This window comes from Cuculus canorus, chromosome 17 (genome assembly GCF_017976375.1).
Source record: "Cuculus canorus isolate bCucCan1 chromosome 17, bCucCan1.pri, whole genome shotgun sequence".
NCBI lineage: Eukaryota > Metazoa > Chordata > Aves > Cuculiformes > Cuculidae > Cuculus > Cuculus canorus.
In genome coordinates this window covers 14,483,943-14,502,116 of record NC_071417.1, presented here as the reverse complement: position 1 = coordinate 14,502,116, position 18,174 = coordinate 14,483,943, and the positions used below count along the sequence as shown (strand labels likewise).

The 18,174-nt window shown below is 48.9% G+C and overlaps 1 protein-coding gene across 6 annotated transcripts in view; it reads right to left on the bottom strand.

The window, feature by feature from the left end:
* Window positions 1–1,044: 1,044 nt before the first annotated feature.
* BICDL1 (BICD family like cargo adaptor 1) overlaps window positions 1,045–18,174 on the bottom strand; it is a 48,051-nt gene continuing 30,921 nt past the window's right edge. For 2 of the 6 annotated variants that reach the window (XM_054082750.1, XM_054082751.1), the window contains 6 exons: window positions 17,218–17,397; window positions 16,689–16,907; window positions 15,384–15,527; window positions 11,991–12,121; window positions 9,265–9,385; window positions 1,045–5,257 (listed from right to left, as the gene is read on the bottom strand). In XM_054082750.1, the coding sequence (XP_053938725.1) occupies window positions 5,057–5,257; window positions 9,265–9,385; window positions 11,991–12,121; window positions 15,384–15,527; window positions 16,689–16,907; window positions 17,218–17,397 (996 nt within the window). In that variant the 3' untranslated portion in view covers window positions 1,045–5,056. Of the gene's footprint in view, window positions 5,258–8,288; window positions 8,398–9,264; window positions 9,386–11,990; window positions 12,122–15,383; window positions 15,528–16,688; window positions 16,908–17,217; window positions 17,398–18,174 lie in introns of all 6 variants that reach the window. The other 4 variants (XM_054082752.1, XM_054082753.1, XR_008452758.1 and 1 more) reach the window with 3 other exon arrangements.

The following is an 18,174-nucleotide window of genomic DNA, read 5'->3' as shown; positions in this document are numbered from 1 at the left end:
GTGGTGCTGATGTGAAGTTTCCTAAATGTTGAGCAATGGAATGTCTAACTGGTTTGCTAGGATTATTTCTGTAATGAAGTTTCTAATTCTGCTTTTTAAATAATTTTAAAAAACTAAAAATAAAGGTTACAAGCTGCCAAATCTTTTTCGAGGCTCCGTTTCCTCTGCTGTCCAGCACCTGGAGGTGGAGGGTGGCGAGCCAGGGCTGAGCTCTCCTGTCGTATGTAGAGGGTTTTTTCCTGGGAGGGTGTATTGGCAAAACCACAATTAATGCTTTCAAATGTTTAGTTGTGAAACGTGAATGAGGGAGTAGGCTGGAGCCGGTGACCTCATTTCTGCGTGAAAGTGGGATGTATGTGATTTCGCTAAATCCTTCATCTTCCTGTTCTGCAAAAAGTGTTGAGTGAGGTTTGAAAACTGCTCCTCGGAGGCAGCAGGGTTTGGCCCCTGAGCTGGTTAAAAAGCATTGGAAGTCTCTCCGCTTTCCCGGAGGAAAAAAACTTATGTTTTGCTGTATGGGAACTACACAGCCACCACGGTGCTTGCTGCCCTTAGCGTTCGCTTCCCCTGGCGCACAGGCCCGCTGCGGAAAGCCAGTCCTCGCCTTTGGAAAAGTGTGACGAGCTCACAGTGGAAGGTGCCTGTTCTGCCTGCGCTGTTCCGGTACAGCGGTGGAGCGGGTTCCCGAGGGCAGGTAGGTGGTCTGAAGTACAACAGGTATAAGCTGGAGGTGTTCATTGTCCATCTGTGTTTTGTGTCTGAACTCTAAAGTGTGACTATCCCACCGTATAAAGGCCAGTAAAGGATACAAAAGGGTGGACATTTACAAGTTCACCCTTCTATTTTCCTGTGCGGCAAGAGCGGAAAATGCTTCAAGTGTTCTTTCTCTGGGGCCGTTCTCTTCTGAACGCATGCAAGTGCTTTATGCGGCTGAATTTCTTGGGCTGATGAAGAACTGGAGATGCTGTTGGGTGTTAAGATGACAGTTCAAAAAGTGAGCTTGTTCTGCAGTTAGGCAAGAGAAGCAGTGACTCGAGAGCTGAGACCATATCTTATAAATGATCTGTTTTATTCTGAAGAGAACTATTTACAAAAGAAATAGCATTGTTTTTACTAAAAATATGCCTTTATAGATTTGTATAATATGTATCTTATAAAAACCATACATTTATTTACATTACTGCTACATACAAAAATTACAGCACTGTGGTATCTGTACATATCTATAGATACATTCTTTCTGCTTGTCCCTGCTGTGTGCTTTCCCCCTCTCAATCCAAGGGAATCATTGCTGCAGCACCCAGACACTTCCTTTCTTGGCTTTTTGGTTAACACAATCTTGCTTTTTATAGCCGAGTGGGGAGTCGAGAGTTCGCCTGCTGTAGAGGCAGATCTGGAATTCACCACTCTAAGTAGGACAAGCGCGTGCAGCTATCCAGTCCTTGGGCAGGCGGCACTGCCGGGAACCTTGCTTCTCTGTGCAAAATTATTCTATTGTCATTAATTGATCTATTGTTCATCTCCATGGCAAGCTGCTGATCTAAGTTTGTATTAAGATAAAGTGCTAGTGACTTGCCTTCCATTTACACTGACTCATTTCTTGTTCACAGTTGGTTCCCTTGCAGGGCTTTCTGAAGGAAGATTGATCCTTTCTCCCTTAGGCTACCATAATAAACACTTGTCCCAGCAGTCACTTCTAACTTGACTGTGGGAAACTTCTTTGTAACCTTAATCTCAGCGGGCATCTCTTCTCTGTGCAATATTTGAACAGTGACTGCGCAGCGCTACTGTTTTATTTACCATTATCTCAAAAGCGAGGGTGAGTGTTGTATCCGGAGCTGCTGATCCCACTCCTTCAATCTGTTCTGGCATCCTGAGTACCTGTTGGATTAATGTGCGCCCTCCATCTCGTTCACTGGAGCCGGTTTCCTTTATGCGTGTGTGTAATAGAAGTATCAAATACCACAAGTGGAGCATTTTCTGAACCAACTCGGCAAGGATGGTTCCAGGCTCCCGGCCACGACAGGATGGAGATGAGTGTTTTAATGGCAGCTCAAGGTGAAATAGTCAGGACCTTGTTAAAACGCAACATGACAAATGGGAATGGGAAGGACTGCATCAGTGAGGTTTTAGAAAACAAAACAACAAAACCTAGCTGCTATGTTAAGGCAGTTTCTGTTCCTGTTGAGTAGCAGCTCAGCACAAGGAGGTCTCCTTTGGTGTGTGGTCCAGTTCATTAAACCCAATTCTCTTGTATTTCTGGGTTTAGTAGTGCAACTAAGTCTTTAGGGTTAAGGGACTAGCTTTAAGAAACCATACCTGCTGGTACCTTAGAGCGTGCTGACTTTCCTCTTGCAATCTCTTCCACCACTGTTATTAAATAAATAAAATTGCGATGGAGTTCAGGTAGGTTCCTCCTTAAATGATGAGATGTGCTGTGCATTTCAATTGCCTACCCCTGCAACTGAATGAGTCACTTTCCTCTTAGCAAACATGTAGCAGAAGGCACCTTTCTTCATCTCATTCCTGCATCTTTGTTGGATAAGTTAAGGCCCTTGCCTTGGGATTGCATCCATCCATCCTCACGGGGTAGAGTTCCACGCAGCTGCTGGGCATGTGGCTTGGAGAGAGCTGTTGGGGCCTGGGAAATGACAGCTGACAGCAGAAAAAAGGTCTGTGAGGACCAAGATGTTCACAGGGCTCTCACAATAAGCAGAGCATCGTTTTCAAACAGTGTATAAGACAACTGTTCACAGGTATCGCTGGCATCCATGAATCCATGCCTAATTTTGCAGGTATCAAAGTTTATGTTAATGCATATGGGCATAACTCAGTCCTGACAGCAGGAGATGCTGAGTGCGTGCCTCGTGTCTCTGCCTTATTGAGAGCCACAACGTAGGTACAGGAGAACTTGCCATCCTGCGAGTGTGCTCAGCGCTGCACTAAGTCTCTTTCCCTCCTTGCACAGTGGATACAAGCAGATACTCAGCAGCTGAGCATTGGCCGGGGAGGAGAGGTTTAGTTCCCTTCCCTGCCTGTAATGACTCCAGATTCCTTTCCCTGTAAGCGTTAAGTTGTACTGGTGGTGCTTCCCCCAAGTATCTCCTGGAGCAGAATCTGCAATCCAGGTTTCGTTGCCTTCAAGTAAATGTTTTTTACCACTCTGCTTTTTACCATTGTTTTCAATCCTCAGGAGTCCTCTGCTCCTTGCAACATGGAGCTCAGTGCAAGATGATTTCGTACCAGTGTGGTAGTTTCATGCTAACAAGGAAATATGGGAATGCTGAAATCTTTGTAGGCAGAAAGGATATTTGTACTGAGGTATTATGGGTGTCCTCTCCCATAGGTAAGCTGAATAATAATACAAAAACCCAAGCCACCAACCTCTCATCTGCTGCTTAGAAGAAGGTGTTTGATACCCAATTCTAGCAGAAAGCTTGTCACTGCAAATAGCGAGCAGAGAGCAGCTCCCCGTAGGACGGTGTTCTAGCACCTAAGTTGCTGAGCAGGGCAGAGCTGACTGTGCACCCAACTCTGTCTCCTGTGGGACAGTGTAGGTGGAAGCTTCAGGGAAACAAATCGGGGCCTGTCGGCATTGTGAGCTGGGACAACGTGTGAAAACTGCATGACAGCAGGAGGACATCTCTGAGCTTAGGCTGGCATTCCTCGCTGGTTTATGATGGTAGACTGTGTTAAGGTGCCCATCCAGTGCATAGGGAAGGCCCTACTGAAGTATTGCAGGATTTCCAGCACCCCTGTGTGCATACAACAAATAAGCTACGTTCCTTCTTGTTGGTAAGTCATGCTCACAGCAAAGCAGGCTCTGATCACCTTCAGCCAAAATGAGATTCAGGTACCCGCTGGCTGAAGGGCTGAGCAGTAACTGACCCCCAGGCAGGGCTTGTCCTCGGGCAACAGCTCGTGTTGCTGCGGGGGCAGCGTGAGCTGCTTGCTTCCCAGAGCTCTGTCGACACCCTAATCGCCTTTGGCTTTAGCGAAGGTAGATGCCTGCGTGCTGTCTGAGGATCAGGTCTGCCAACCCAGCATCAAAGACCTACTGACATCATTACAGATAGGCTTTCAGTGAATTATTAGTTAGAGTTTTTAAGGGCCTGTCCAGTTAAAACGACACGTTTCTTGCTCTGTTTGGGAGGTGTACGTGGCTTTAGGGAAAGATGTGTGACTCGTTACATCTCCACAGCTACCTTTGGCCATCAGAGGGACAGTAGGTGCCCCAGGACTGAACACCCACAACTTTTATCCAGTTTGTAACGTTGTAGATGGTCAGTCCTTAACATTCTGTGTAACTACAGACTCTGCAGCCCTTGTCTCTATAACAGGAGGGAGCTCGAGAAGACAGCAACATCAGCAATCTTACAACTGCCCTGATCCGCGAGGAGCCTGGATTCCCAGCGCCGGGTGAACGGCTCCGCAGAGCTGCGGGGGAGCGGCGCGCAGGCAAGATCTGCAGTGAGGGTCAACCTTCGCCGCGGAGAAAGCTACACCTGTGAAAACACGGCAATGCTGGGGCCGGAGCGACTTCAGTCTCAGTGGGATGAATGAAGGACATCACAGCTGCCACAACTGGAGGGCGGTGTAAGTGACTCCTCTCTCTTCTCTTGCATTTGGCCCTCTTCTTCCTCCTGTGCTCGCTGTGGCAGCAGTTCTCAGTCCCCTGCGCTGCTTTGTCTTGGAGCTGCTTATTTCCTTCTCCAGCATGAGAGTGCTGCTTTTAAGACAATCAGCTTATTCTTCACAGCAGAAACTGGACTGTGTCAAAGCGCTTAAAATATACCCTGAAGTTTATCACTTCACTTAAAGAATAAGAAAAGTTTCTTTCCATTATTATCCCACCGTCGATTTGCAAATCTCCAATTCATGTAAACATTTGGTTCAGAGCAGGTGCGGTGTAAATAGTGCAGAGTCTCCAAGGTTATCTCCTCTGCCCCTTTCTTCCTTAGTGGCTCAGAGTCGGGTGGGTCCATCAGCAAGCGGGGCGGCTGCCCCGCTCCCCATCTCGAAGCAGGGATTGTTGGAGAGGTTTCTCTTTTTCAACCTAATTTTTCTTGAAAAAGGAAAAGAGACGGTTCCCTTCTGCCCCCACGGGCTCGTCCCCTTGCTGCTCCGGCCTGAACGCAGGGGAGGGTCTGGCGCTCCGCTTTGCGCTGGAGCCACTGGAGAAGGAATAAGCAAGCTGGCTCCATTCCTTCGGGTGTTTGTCCATCAGCTGCTGGTCAATGACCCTGTGCATGTCATCCTGCAGCAGAGGGAGAGGAGAGGGTTGTCAGTGGTAGCTGATGCTCAAAGGAGGTCACACAGGGACGTGGCTGACACGGGTGTGAAACGTGCTGTGATGAGATGGAGGAGGCATGACAAGAGTGGGGACAGGTCTGGCTCCCCACCTGGCAGCAGGCTCAGCCCTGTTCGCTGCTGTGAAGCTTTTTAGTGAGCAGAGAAGGTAAATCACACAATTCTGAGGGATAAGTTGCTCAGGTGTTCTCACAGAGGAGCATCACACCTGCTCGGGACTCTTGTGGCACACCTAAACTATGTTTCTCTGTGGCTTCAGGTGTCCCTTTTGGGGGGAGAAGAAAATAAAAGAATGAATGTGGCTGCAAGCAAACGCCAGAAATAGTACGGATGTCTGTTCTGAGCAGGTCCTGCGCTTGCCGCGTGGAGCAGAGCTGCCCGCACACCACCCTCAGCGGGGCTCCCCGGGGAAGGGGCTGCGGCAGCGGAGGGGCTCACCAGACGCCATGCGTGTTTTGCAGGAGCCTGACTAAAGAGACAGCCGCAACCGTCCCGAGAGCTGCTCCTTCCAGAGCCAGCAGGACGGCGGGAGCGCTCTCACTGACTGCTTGGCAGGAAAAACTGCACTCTGTGTTTTCAGATGTATCAGAACTGCTCTGGTTTAATCCATGTTTGCAGCACAGTGAAATTGCTCTACAGGAAATAATTAGTCAGTTCTGCTGCCGCTAATGATATGTTAATGCATTCCTTGAAAACCCGGCCATCACTTCTACAAATTTTAAACCTTTCTAAATTATTTCTGCTATAATTGCATATTTAAACTGTAGCTTAGTGAAAACGTGTACACAAAGTAGCCCCACAGGAGAAATCCACCGTTCTCCAGTGGTTTAGTCCCTGATTAGGACTGAGGGCATTAACTGGTGAGAACAAAGATACTCTGGATGGGCTGTAATGGTGGAAGTGCTGTTTGTTGGCGCAGCGCTGCCCATCACGGCAGCGCTGAGACGAAGGGAAGGCGCTGCCATCGCCCAGCGGATGCCCCAGCTGCTCTGTCGCTTGATGCGGGACAAAACCAGCCAACACGGACTGGAAAATTGAATGACAGCTAATCTCTTGTTGCAGCATTTTCTACAGGGAAAAGGATTGATAGCTACGGTCTGGCCTTGAGTTTAGTATGGAGACTTCGCCGGGGCAAGCAGGAGGGTGCGGAGCTACGTGGACTGGGGAAGCTTTGGATCTTTTTAGAGCAGGGCCGGAAAGAGGAAAGGCAGAGGGAGAGTCCAAGAGGTTAAGGTAAACATTAGCATTAAGGTGAGATGGGTTTCCAGAGGTGAAGCTGCCATGTGAAAATGTACAGCACTTGGATTTTGAGGGCACCTCTTCTAGTAAATCGGGTAGGCACCCAGGCTCCAGCACGGCAGATCTGTGTCCTTGGTTAACCACATAACAAGGGATGAGTATGATTTATATACATATATATATATACACACACACAAAATGTGTATATATATATATATAAATATAAATACAGTATGCACTATTGAGAGGGCACTGCATTCAGGTCCCTGTGAATTGGTGAGCACAGCACTCGGCTGCGCAGATTTGGGGTAGACGGATGCAGCGAGGCTGGGGCAGAGCTGTGGTCCCACCTTGGCACTGCGCAGGGGCGCAGGAGTCTCCAGGGACGTGGAGGGAGGACAAACACCAGTGGTATGAGGTCTCATAAAGTGATTCCATAAAGCTAGATAACATGGAACCGGTGTGCTCTGGGCATACTGGGCACCAGTTCCTGCTCTTTTCAGGAGTGAGGCTGAAGGAGGTACAAATGGCATATATCCTCTTCATGAGCTGGAGCCGGGCTTCTCGCATGAGATAAGGGTTGAAGCTGCTCAAGGAGATCTCGGAGGCTGCAGCATTTTCTAACCCAGTGGTGCCACTGTCGCTATTGCACTGCAGCCACCGAGCTCTCGTTTCAGAGAAGCATCCCCCTTCACTCCCACGTCTGCTCCACATTCCTTTCCTACCCCCCAGCAACACCCCTCCTGCCCCCAGTAAGAAGATGATGAATACTGGAGGGGGTCAGATTAGGCATAGGGGAAAGGTGCATATCTGCTGCTCCTGTGCTACGCTCTGATGTGCAGGATTTCACCTGTGGCAAATGTTAGAGCCTGCAGGATTATGTGCTTACAGAAAACTGTTGTCTTGTGGGTGGTCTGTGGTAAGGTGCAGACCAGAGGTGTACAAGAGCAAAAGTGTATCAGATTAAAGCCTCCGTTTATGCCCAGCTGAAGTACAGAATCTCATCCCTTTTTATCAGAGACGTATAGCTTTGTGAAACAGCTCCGAAAATCCGTAAATCACCTGACTTGTTTGTGCCTCTGTGTTGAGCTCCTGTTCTGGGGGCATCAGGTGCTTGGAAACTATTTTGCTACTGTATAATAACACTTTTGGTGTCAGTATGTTGGAGACAACTTTCTGCAGTGCTAGCGGGCCTGATCCTCATCCCAGGGAGCAGGACTGGGATTGCAGTGACTGGACAACAGAGCGTGAAGTGAGAAAGCAAACACCTCTGGATAAAACCCTAAGATGGGGATATTCCAGCACTAAATGCTCACTACACTACTAAGGAGGTCTCGATTTCTACCACCCATCCAAACTGAAGCAGCTCCTGTGCACAGCACTGAATGTCACTCTCTAGAGAACGAGGCTGAGAAATAAATCCCAGCCTGTATTTCAAGCGGTTTTCCAGATCCAAGATATGCCAAATACAGATGATATAATGATCTGTGCACCTCAGCCTGCCTCCCCCTGCGGTGACCTGGGAGGGGGTAAAGCCCCGCTGTGGGGTGTGGGATGCTGCTCCTTGTGCCCTGGCCCGGTGCTGGGATGGCAGGAGTGTCCGTGTGGAATATTGGTGGACTCCCACCGGCCCCTTTTGCCTGATGATGGTGAGGACAGAGACGGATGCAGGTGATGGCGGCAGCAAATGGAGCAGGTGAGGAGATGGCGGATGCCTGGCGAGGGTGTGGGGAGCTCACCTCAAAGGCAGGAGGGGTGTACGACTAAAGCTGTTGGTACAGGAACTGAGAAAGGCCACTAGATCAGAAACCAAAGGAGCCAGATAGTAAAAAGCCCTGAGGAAGCAAACTGTAAGCAGGAGAAAGAAAAGAAAAAGAAAAAAGAGAAACGAAAACACAGTGGAGTTGAAACAGGAGTGAGGTTGTACGGGAAAGTTTTCTACCGGTCAGGCTGGTTGTTAGCAGAGTCGGGGTCTCGCATGGTCTGCAACAAAGTGCTTTAACTGGCCCAGATATTTTCTCTTGATTCTGCTTGTTTTCTCTTCCAGTAGCCCTCCCTTGGTGCTTGTTTCTGGGAGGAGACAGCTTTGTCTGCTCCCAGGGGCTTTCTGCTACGTGGGTTTTCCCACTGATCCCAAGCAGAGCATCTTTGGGGCAGCCGCTGAACTGCCGTGGCTTTGGGTTTTTTACCTTAGTGGAGAGATGGGATTTTTGCTTCTCCATCTTGTTGGATCTTCTGAGTTGACGAAAACAGCGCAGCTACACCGCAATTGCCACAACCTCTCTGCCTCCCACTTTTCTGCTCTGTTATGGAAATGCAAGGACACCTCCCCAAGGCAGTGCCTGCCCAGGGACATCTCTTGCACGGACACCTTCCCTTCCTGGGCTGCAGCACATCGCTCTGCAAAGTGTACGGTACCCGTGGTGCGAGCAGCCATGAGATACAATTTGTTTCTCCATTTTCTGTGAGTACTCCTGTATATAATAATTTAACAGCTCACAGGTGAAGGGCTTCGAGCAGGCGAGGGCTGTGTTTCACCCCTCCAAGCACCCCAGCATCACTGGCTCCTGCAGAGCTGAAAGCAGACACTCCTCTCTATAGACACTTGGGCTAAAAATGCAGTAAACCCGCAGAGAGGGGGGAAAAAGCCACCTAAAGTCACTCCTGGGCCATGTGCCCCCCCAGCCCTGCTCTGTGACGACGAGGGCTGCTCACCTGCCAGGCCTCCAGCTGCTGCGAGAGGTTCACCTTCTGCTGGATGGCGTCCAGCAGTTGGCTGTTGAGGGACATCATGTCGATCTTGCACTTGGCCAGCTCTACCTCCACTGCGTTCTTCCTGGGGGGAGAGAGAGAAATTGGGGCGTGTGACCTTTTCTTTTTTTTTTATTTTAAAGGAAGTGTTAAACATGTTCTTAAGAAGAAGTCAGCAATCCCTTTCACTGGCAAGTCCCCGGATCCTAAGCTGTTCATCTCTGGTTTTGGACAACTTATTTGGTGGAAGAATGGGTCAGAACTGAAGACATCATTACTATAAACCCAGCATGATGAAGAACAGAAAAAGGTATTCAGATACACTGCTGTGTAAGATAACGTACCGTGCCTGGATAACGTGCAGGATCTGCCATTAAAATTGGGCATCTAAAACAAGGTAGAATCTACATATAAATATTTTTCTCTTTCCTCTGTTTACTAATGGTATGTGCTAAAACCCAAACGATCTGTGTCTGATCACTGGATCAATAAGTTGCAATACAAAACAAACAGACGGACAAAAGAACTCTCAGAGAGTACAACTCTGCTTTCAGTTGGGACTTGGATGGAGGGAAGGAAGGAAGGAAGGAAGGAAGGAAGGAAGGAAGGAAAGAAGGAAGTTAGTTCATCCCAGCATATGCTTTATAAGAATGACAAACTGTTAAAGTTGTTTGAATTAAATGTTATGCTTTAAGGAAACTCTCAGTTTCAACAGGGTTGTGCTGGCCCTCAGGAACACGGCCGCTGCAGTTCTTTCCAGTCATTTGGTGGTCACTGGGCGTGTGACACCATTCCAGGGTTGCCCAAAGGGCTCTGAGTGCTCAGTGGCTGAGATGCCCCAGTTGCTACTGGCTAGCGGAAAGGAGTTATCCTTTAGGAAGGAGCAATTTCCTAAGCTGCCCAAGCTGGGAAACGCTCTTTATCATGCTGGGAGCGCACAGGTGAACACAAACCTTAAGTTTTCAATTCACTACTGTGTGATGGGAAACCATAACATGACTTGCTGGGAACCCTCTTTCTTTGCAAAGACTTTCAGGAGAAATAATTGCATGGTATTAACTGTACCTAATTCATTGCCTCCTAATGGATTCCTTGTGCTTCCCTGCAGAAGAACAATTTGGGAATTTGTGTTTATATTCCAGGTACCAGCTGCCTAACACCTCCTATTACAGGATCCTATTTTCCTCTTGCTTCTTATGTTGCCAAACTTCAGCTTCAAGCTAAAAATTTTCCATGCCAGATATCTGCCTCAGGCAGTGGTTTTGTTTCTGTTCAGAGCTAGGGGGTTTTTTATGGGAAAGCTTCAACAACAATGACTTAACCCTTGAGGTGTGAGGTGAGGAGCGTATCACGAGCCGCCCAGGCAGCAGTGCGCTCCCTCCATGGAGGGACATTTTCATTTCTAGCAACAAGACACTTGTCTGCTTCCCCTTGCAGCTACTTTCTGCTCATTAATCACCCGCCACTCATCCGTGTGTCACGTCCCCCTTTCTCTGGGCTCCTGCCGCTGCAGGACAGTCAGCCGTAAATATTAGCGCTTTGTCCCGGCGGGGTCATTAACCACCAGGGAGAAGCTGTACCCTTCCACTCCTGGCTGCGGGATTGAACATCTTAAATAGCCTTTTGTTGTGAAGCTCCCCATCGCTGCTTGGATATTACCGAGGGATTTATCGTGGCAGCAGCATGTTGCCATAGCCACAGCAGAACTAGCAACCCACATGCACTGGAAATGTCAGAACCACCTCTCTTGCACCTGGCAGTGCAGCTTGGAAGCTCCTGATTTTTGCCAACATATGGAGGTGTTACAGAGGACAATGATGGGAATTTGGTAGCCAACTACCCGGGCAAGAGCAGTACAGATGATAGGGTCACTTAAAAAAAGATGAAGGGATTGTGCGTGCTGATTTAGCTCCCAGCAGCCTCAGAAGTGCGATGTTCTCGTGCTCCTCCTCTTGCTGAGGGCTTGAGTATTGGACATTTCCAGAAGGAGAGGGACTGGTGGCGTCCTGGCCCATCTGCTTGTTGAAGAGATTACCAGATGTATCCTTTCTATCTAGAGCACAGGGGCAGAATGTTTCTGTCCCTCTCCTCAGGGCAAAGAGCGCTCAGGGATTGGTGACAAGCCCTGCACAAAAGCCAGGGAAGGGGGACAAAACTGCACAGGTCTACAAGGAGGACGGCAAACATAGAGTCAAAACAATGGGAGGATCCTGAAAGGAGAAATAAAGAATGAGGGGACTGGAGATGCAAAAAGACCCTAGAACAGGAAAGGAAAGTGTGTGACCAGAGAAATGGTTTAGGGAGCAAGCAGAGCTGTGATAAAAGGAAAAGCAGAGTCGAGTATCTGGAGGAGCAAAAGAAGAGAAGTGTGACAAATAGGGCAGATATAGTCTTTCCATTTGGTTCCCTAAAGTCTTCTTCTTGCTGTAATTCAGACCAGCACTAAGGATGACAAAAACATAGTTCACGGCATCCTCCTAAATGCCCTCAATACTGCCACGGGCAGCACTGGAAATCGGCATCTGCCCTGCTCCCAAGCCCCCGGCACCATTTCCCACCGCCAGCGAAGCAAAGACTCACTCCATCACTTTGTAACAACTACTAGAATTTGTGGAGGGTGTGAAACCCCTCCTTCTAAGGCCCTGTGTATATGCTAACCCAGCCTGGCCTTGGCCGCTCACACCACTCACTTGGCAATGGCCTCATCTCGGTCCCTGATGGCCTGCAGGAGCCGTTCACTTGTCTCCTTGTCTTCAGCAGCACCTCGTAGCCGGTCCCGTTCCTCCTTCAGTGTCGTCATTTCCACACTCAGCAGCGTGACCTGTGGGCAGAGGGAGGGTGTGAAACACGGGGTTGCTCAGGCAAATTCATCATTAGTGTGGGGGGAAAACCCACATGGGCCAACCTGGAGGCTGAGCTCCCCGGCTTGTCGGACGAGCTGTGCTTGCTGCAAGGGGCTGTTAGCGCTGGTGCAGCTCCCCGTGCAGCGTGCCGGCTCACCCTGCGATGCCGACAGTGCCAGTCTCAGCAAGATCAGCCATCAGAGTGGCCTCAGGAACATGCAGCAACAGCACCGAGCGCTGTGCAGGGCAGCGCCCACCTGGGACTTGGCTGTCCCAAGGGCTTTACAACCACCGTGGCATCAGTGCTGCAATATCGCCCCTCTCCAAGCAGCTTATCTCGTGCACGCATCCTTTGAGTCTGCCTGTTGCATCCTGATCTTTCCAGGGTTAAATTATTGCAAACATCATTTAGCAGCAAATAAGATTTTTGCGGGGAGGGTCTCTTGAAGTAGTACGAAGCTGAAGACAAAGAAGGTGAAAATTCCCTTTCACGCTGTGGAAGGTGTTACTGGCACATCTTACAATTTTAATTAGACTTTAAAATACGTGTGGAGTCTTAAATAGTCTTGAGAAATGATCTATCGTTTTGGTCCTGTGCAGACTGAGTTAATAGGGTGTGAAATCATGCAAGGATTGCATTAGCACAGCTTTGCTATATTTCATACACATTTAATTTCTTTGTCTAGGGCACACACATGCTCTGTTACGCCACTCCACCACCTGGAAACCCTTCCAGCATTTGACTCACCTCCTTTCTCTAAATGTAGCTCAGAAACGCTTGAATCCTCAAAGAAATCTTTAAATAGAGGGTAGACAGTCAAAAAGGGCTTGTCACGTCAGCGGCGTGGGAGGATCTGCTGTTAGCGTGGCATGGCTGGGTCGGGGGGGAGGAGGGCATGAACGCGCCCTGTCTGTGTGCAGAGGCTCCCCAGGGAGCCTATGTGAGCTGTGCCCTCTGGCAGCCCGGCACGGGCTGCGGCGCAGGGCCGTGATGTGATGGAGAGCAGTGGTGGGAGCTAAGTGAAAGGTGCTGAGCATGTCCCCTGAAATTCCAGGGGAGAGTGGATCAAGATGACCGAAGAATCTGCGTTCAGAGACAGGTTTGGGGTTTTAACTGTTTTTGTCTGTTTCAGGTAAGAATGCGATGCTGCAGAGGGGAGAAAAGGACCAGGCGGAAGGCATGAAACCACGTCCCAGCATGGACAGAGGCAGAGGTGATTCCTGTCTCCACCAGCTCACCTTGCTCTCAGCACGAGAAATGAACGCATGTGGTGCTACGAATTCCCAAAAGCTGTTGGAGTTCCCTTCGTATCATATCAATACCAGTAACGGCACAGAGGGATGTGGAAGCAGCAAAGCACTGCTGCCCCGGATAGACCACATTTCCATGTGCATTGATTTGCTTTACCACTGAACTGAAGACAATATTGTCTCTTCTAGAAGAGGTGAGAATAATCATTAACCTTGAGCAAGTGCGAGGCTGGGTGATGGGCAAAAGCTGCAGGTGGCGTGTACGTGCTGTGTGAGGCCGGAGTGCTTTCTCAAGAGCATCGTCTGCTGCATTTGTAGTTATACCCCATCTTTTTCCATATAACACAGAGGTGCAAGAAGAAAGTAGAACAGCGTTCTTCCCTTTGCTCCCTAAATATTCAGAGCTTCAGTAGTCAGAGAACCCTAAAAGTAGAGGCAGGGGTGCAGACTTGTGATCCAGGATGGGTCCTCTCGTCCTTTCTGGAAGGAGTTTGGGGAGAGCAGCCACAGCAAAGAACAACCAAGTGCTGCGCCCTCCTGGTGTCCTATCAAAGCCTCACGTGTAAGGAGGTGCTAGATCCAGCCAAGCAGGCTGGGGTACAGATAGGCACTCAAAATCTGTGAATAAGCCTCTAATGGTCTCTGTCAGCACAGTCAAGTTGCGGTGATCGAGCCCTTGCCCCCTCCATCTCCCCTCAGGTGTGTTTAAGGGCAAGGGGGAACCTGTGGATGGTGCACAGGACTATGGAAGCATGGCCAGAGGAGCCTCTGGGCTCATGTCTCACTGGAGGCGGAAGGTTGGACCCCCAAAGGCATCTCTTGGGGGGACTGCATCACTGAGAGGTGCAGTCCTCAAGGAAAGACGGATGCCAGGGCTGCTCCCTCGCCACAGTCTGCCTCTAATCAGCTGCTTTGTCAGCGAGACTGTTTCCCATTCTCATATACATACAGCCATCGCTGCCAGGGGTATTTAATGATGCTCTCACTCTTTCTTCGTTGCTGCCATGGTGGGAGCTCCCGTAGTCCTACATAAGGCTGTCAGACTCCAGGCTGTGCTGACTTTCTGAACAGGGATGTGTTTTCTTTTTTCTTCTCCAAACGAGTATGGTGAAAGAGCAACACAGCACCACTGGCAAGACCAGCCAAGGGCGTTAATCCCATTCCGTGCCCCAATGCAGGTAGTGCTGCACGAGCAGCTGTGCCAAAGGCTGCTTCCTGTGCAGCCTCCAGATCTCTAGTGTTTGGAGCCTTGTTCCACAGTGACAGGGATTGCAGAGTACCTCCTTGGCTGCCTGTCTCCATTTGCTGCTTTTGGCACAGGACCTCAGACACAGACGATGCCACATTCAGTGCAGATGCAGTGTGATCCTGTGCTTTGGCTGCGGTGTTGGTTTTGTGCTTGGATTATTCATTGCTGCTGAGACTGTCTTAGCCTTACGTGGGCCCTCTCGGCCCTTGGGTGCTGCCTGGGCCAGGCTGGCTATGATTGAGATTCTGGGGGTGTGCATTTATGAGGGCTCTGTGATGCTGCTGTGGACTCGGGTGAACCTTGCGCCATGCAGAGCACAGCAGCCCTGTTCTGTCCACCCGGCAATTCCATGTACCCTTTAGGAAGGCTGCAAGCAAGATGGGTAAGACTGGATACCTACGATTTTCCAGTCCCCATATCAAGCAGCCTTGTACTTTGGAGTCTTCTTACGAGAAGACTTTAAGTGAGACAGGTTGGCTGAAAAACAGATTAGGGGAAAGGTTTAAAGGAAGTTTCACTGCTTGAGATGGTGTCTAAGATGGGCCTCAGACAACTTATCCAAAACTCTGATCCTAAACGCATGAATACTCTGCACTGTGTTTAGCAGAGTCTCCCTCCTCCAACCAAAACTGGTCCGGGCCCAAATCCTCCTGGGTTATTTATCATGTTGATATCTTCTATGGAAGGCATGTCTTGGAGGATGAATACAGGACCACGTGTAAAGTGTGGGAATTGCTAACCTGGCTGTGCAGTCGCTGCAGCTCCTCCAAACTCTGTCTCAGTTTTCCCCGTTCTCCCTCCATTAATTCCCTCAGGGCTCGCGAATCCTCGCTTGTTCTCCTGATCTGTTCCTCTAAAGTGTCGTCATCGCTTCGTCGAGAGCTCTGAGAGCAGGAGAGAAAGCTCTTGCTCAGATTTCACTTTAAAAAAGGCAATTGCATTAATTTGATAGTAGTGATGTGGGGTGATGGGTACTAAAACATGGAAGAAGAAAGTGTGAATGTGACTTTGGTAGAGTTTTGGTTTTGTTTCCATGTACCTGTGCAGTGGAAACACACTCAGCCAAGGGTAGTGCTTCTACACATCATAAAAAGAACATGCAGACATGTTTTCACCTTAGCATAAAACAAATTTACAGAGACCCACTGACTGCTTGGTACCACACGGCTACAAGTATCCGTGTTTGTACACCTTTCGCAGGACTCTACTTTTTTATTTAACAAATACAACTTCATCTCTATGCTCAAGTCTTCTTACCAGCTGCTACGGGTACGAGAAGAAGGGAAGTGAGTATCCCATGCAGGTCTGCAGTTGCAGGGTCTGCGCTATCTTCCTCACCATGGCATCTCAAATAGATCATACTGGCAACGCAGCCAGCTTGTGGGTGATGGAAATGGGCCTGATTTGAGCCACTACAAAAAACAGGGTGTTTTCTTGTAATTCTGCACCCCTGTGGATGCTGAGTGGTTCTCCTCCTCCTCAGCAGTCTCGGGGCTATATCTTACAGACACCATCGTGTGTCAGCAAAACCTTTCACCTGACAGTGGATTGGAGTCTGGCAGCTCTTGCCAAGACGTTTGTACCCCGTGTCAATTTGCAGCAGAACCTACCCACGTGGGGTTGCAATGTTTTTGTGATACTAATGCTGACAAAGCAAGGGTAGGAAAATCCTAAGAGAAATAACTGTGATGTTTCTGACAATCTGCAATATTTCCATGCTGAAGCTCTAATATACTGCAAATCTCAAAGCAAGCCTACTTTCACTAATTTTCCAGAATGAATCCCAGTTCAATGACAGTTGCATGAGCTCGAAACTTACGGCACTCCAACCACTGCAAGCTGGAATGCCGTGTGCCGGCTTGGCTCTTGGCTGATCATTTGAGACACACGGAGCAGGCTATGCACTGTGACAGCCCGTTTCTATGGGCCACAGAGGTTTTCTTGGACACCAGGGACCTCAGGATCCAGCAGGAGCCTGTAGGAAGCTCTGGCACCTGCGCAAGGGGACATGCACAAGACAAGGTCTCTCTGTGCCACCAACTTACCGTGGAGTCTGCCCCATCCAGCACATTTTGTATCAGTCTTTTCAGCTCGCTAAGAGCTGCCCGTAAGCTGCCGGCTGGGACGTCTTTGGCTGATGAGGTTTCTGAAGACTCATCCATGGAGGAGTCTGTGGAGACTGCTGAGTCTGCACTGTCATTTCCTCTGAGATGGGAGCAGAGATATCGCACTTGGCAATATGCTTCCCAGAGCTGCAGCCTCAGCTGGAATGAGAGAGCTTGACATTAGCCTGGGACAGTAAGGCCATGGAGACCCTCCTTCCACAGTGAAGTGAGGCATCTGACTGCCAAACCTCACAAACAGTTGTCTAGTTTGCTATGCTGGTTTTGAAACGGATGCAGAGGTTTATTTTCATATGGTCAAAAGGGTGTTGATACCAGAGCTGGGACCACAACCCCCATTTTCCAGCTCTTGATTCACCTCTAAATCCAGACCAAACGCATTGAACCGCCTCTCCCTCTGGGGCTGGTCACAGAGGTCCATGGGCTTTCCCAGGGGCTGGAGGGCAAATACCTGTTCTCGTTCTTGTTCCAGCTCCTCTGCCTCCATGCTCTGCTCTATCTCGGATAGCAGGGACGTGCTGGTTGTGTTGAAATTTTGGAGACTTCTCTCCTCACTGAGCTCTTCTACCTTCCCCTGCAGCTGCCGGTAGGACAGCCGTACCTCCTGGAGCTCCAGCTGGCTTTGGTGCAGCTTGCAAAGAAAATCAAGGAATTTGTCAAGGAAGCAAGAAAAAAAATATATATAGTGAAGGTGATATGGACTGGATGAACCTCTTGGTTTGCGAAGGAGCTGAGAGGAAGGAATGGGTGTCACAAAAGAGGGTTTCCAGCTAGTAGGAAAATATTCTTGGCTGGTATTGCTATTTGTTAGAGCTTAGTAGTCTCCAAATGTCATTAGACATTGCTTAGACTCCAGAATATCCTAAAAGATAAAAATATCAGGTTAATCAGCACTAAAATGGGGAACATTGTGAAGAATTTGGTACTCAGATAAAAAAAAAATTGCTGAAAACAGCACCGCAGGAAGGGAATCCAAAAAGAAAAGTAATATAGATGTGTTTTTTGAAAAATCTACGCAAATCTATAGATACAAATATATATTTAAAAAAAAAAAACAGAAAAAAAACCCTGATTCAGGGATGTTTTGGAGAGCTGGGGATACAGTGATTGTCAACCCGCAGTATAGAAATGGAAAAATCTTGCTCTTTACTAAGATGCCTGAAGCCACAGAGGTGTCAACTTGTTCTCTGTGGAGTGGTGTTTAGTGACACACGGCTGTGAACATGGGGCTTGTTGGGAAACCATCTGAGCAGCGAGAACTATGAGGCCACTTGCTGTCCTCTGGGACAGTGGGGCCTAAAGAAGCCCATTCTGAAGCCAATTTTACTCTTAAAAACTTAGGTAAAAGGAACTGCAATTTGTTCCACTTCCATGCTCAGGTGCTCTCTGCTGTCAAGATGCCCCATTG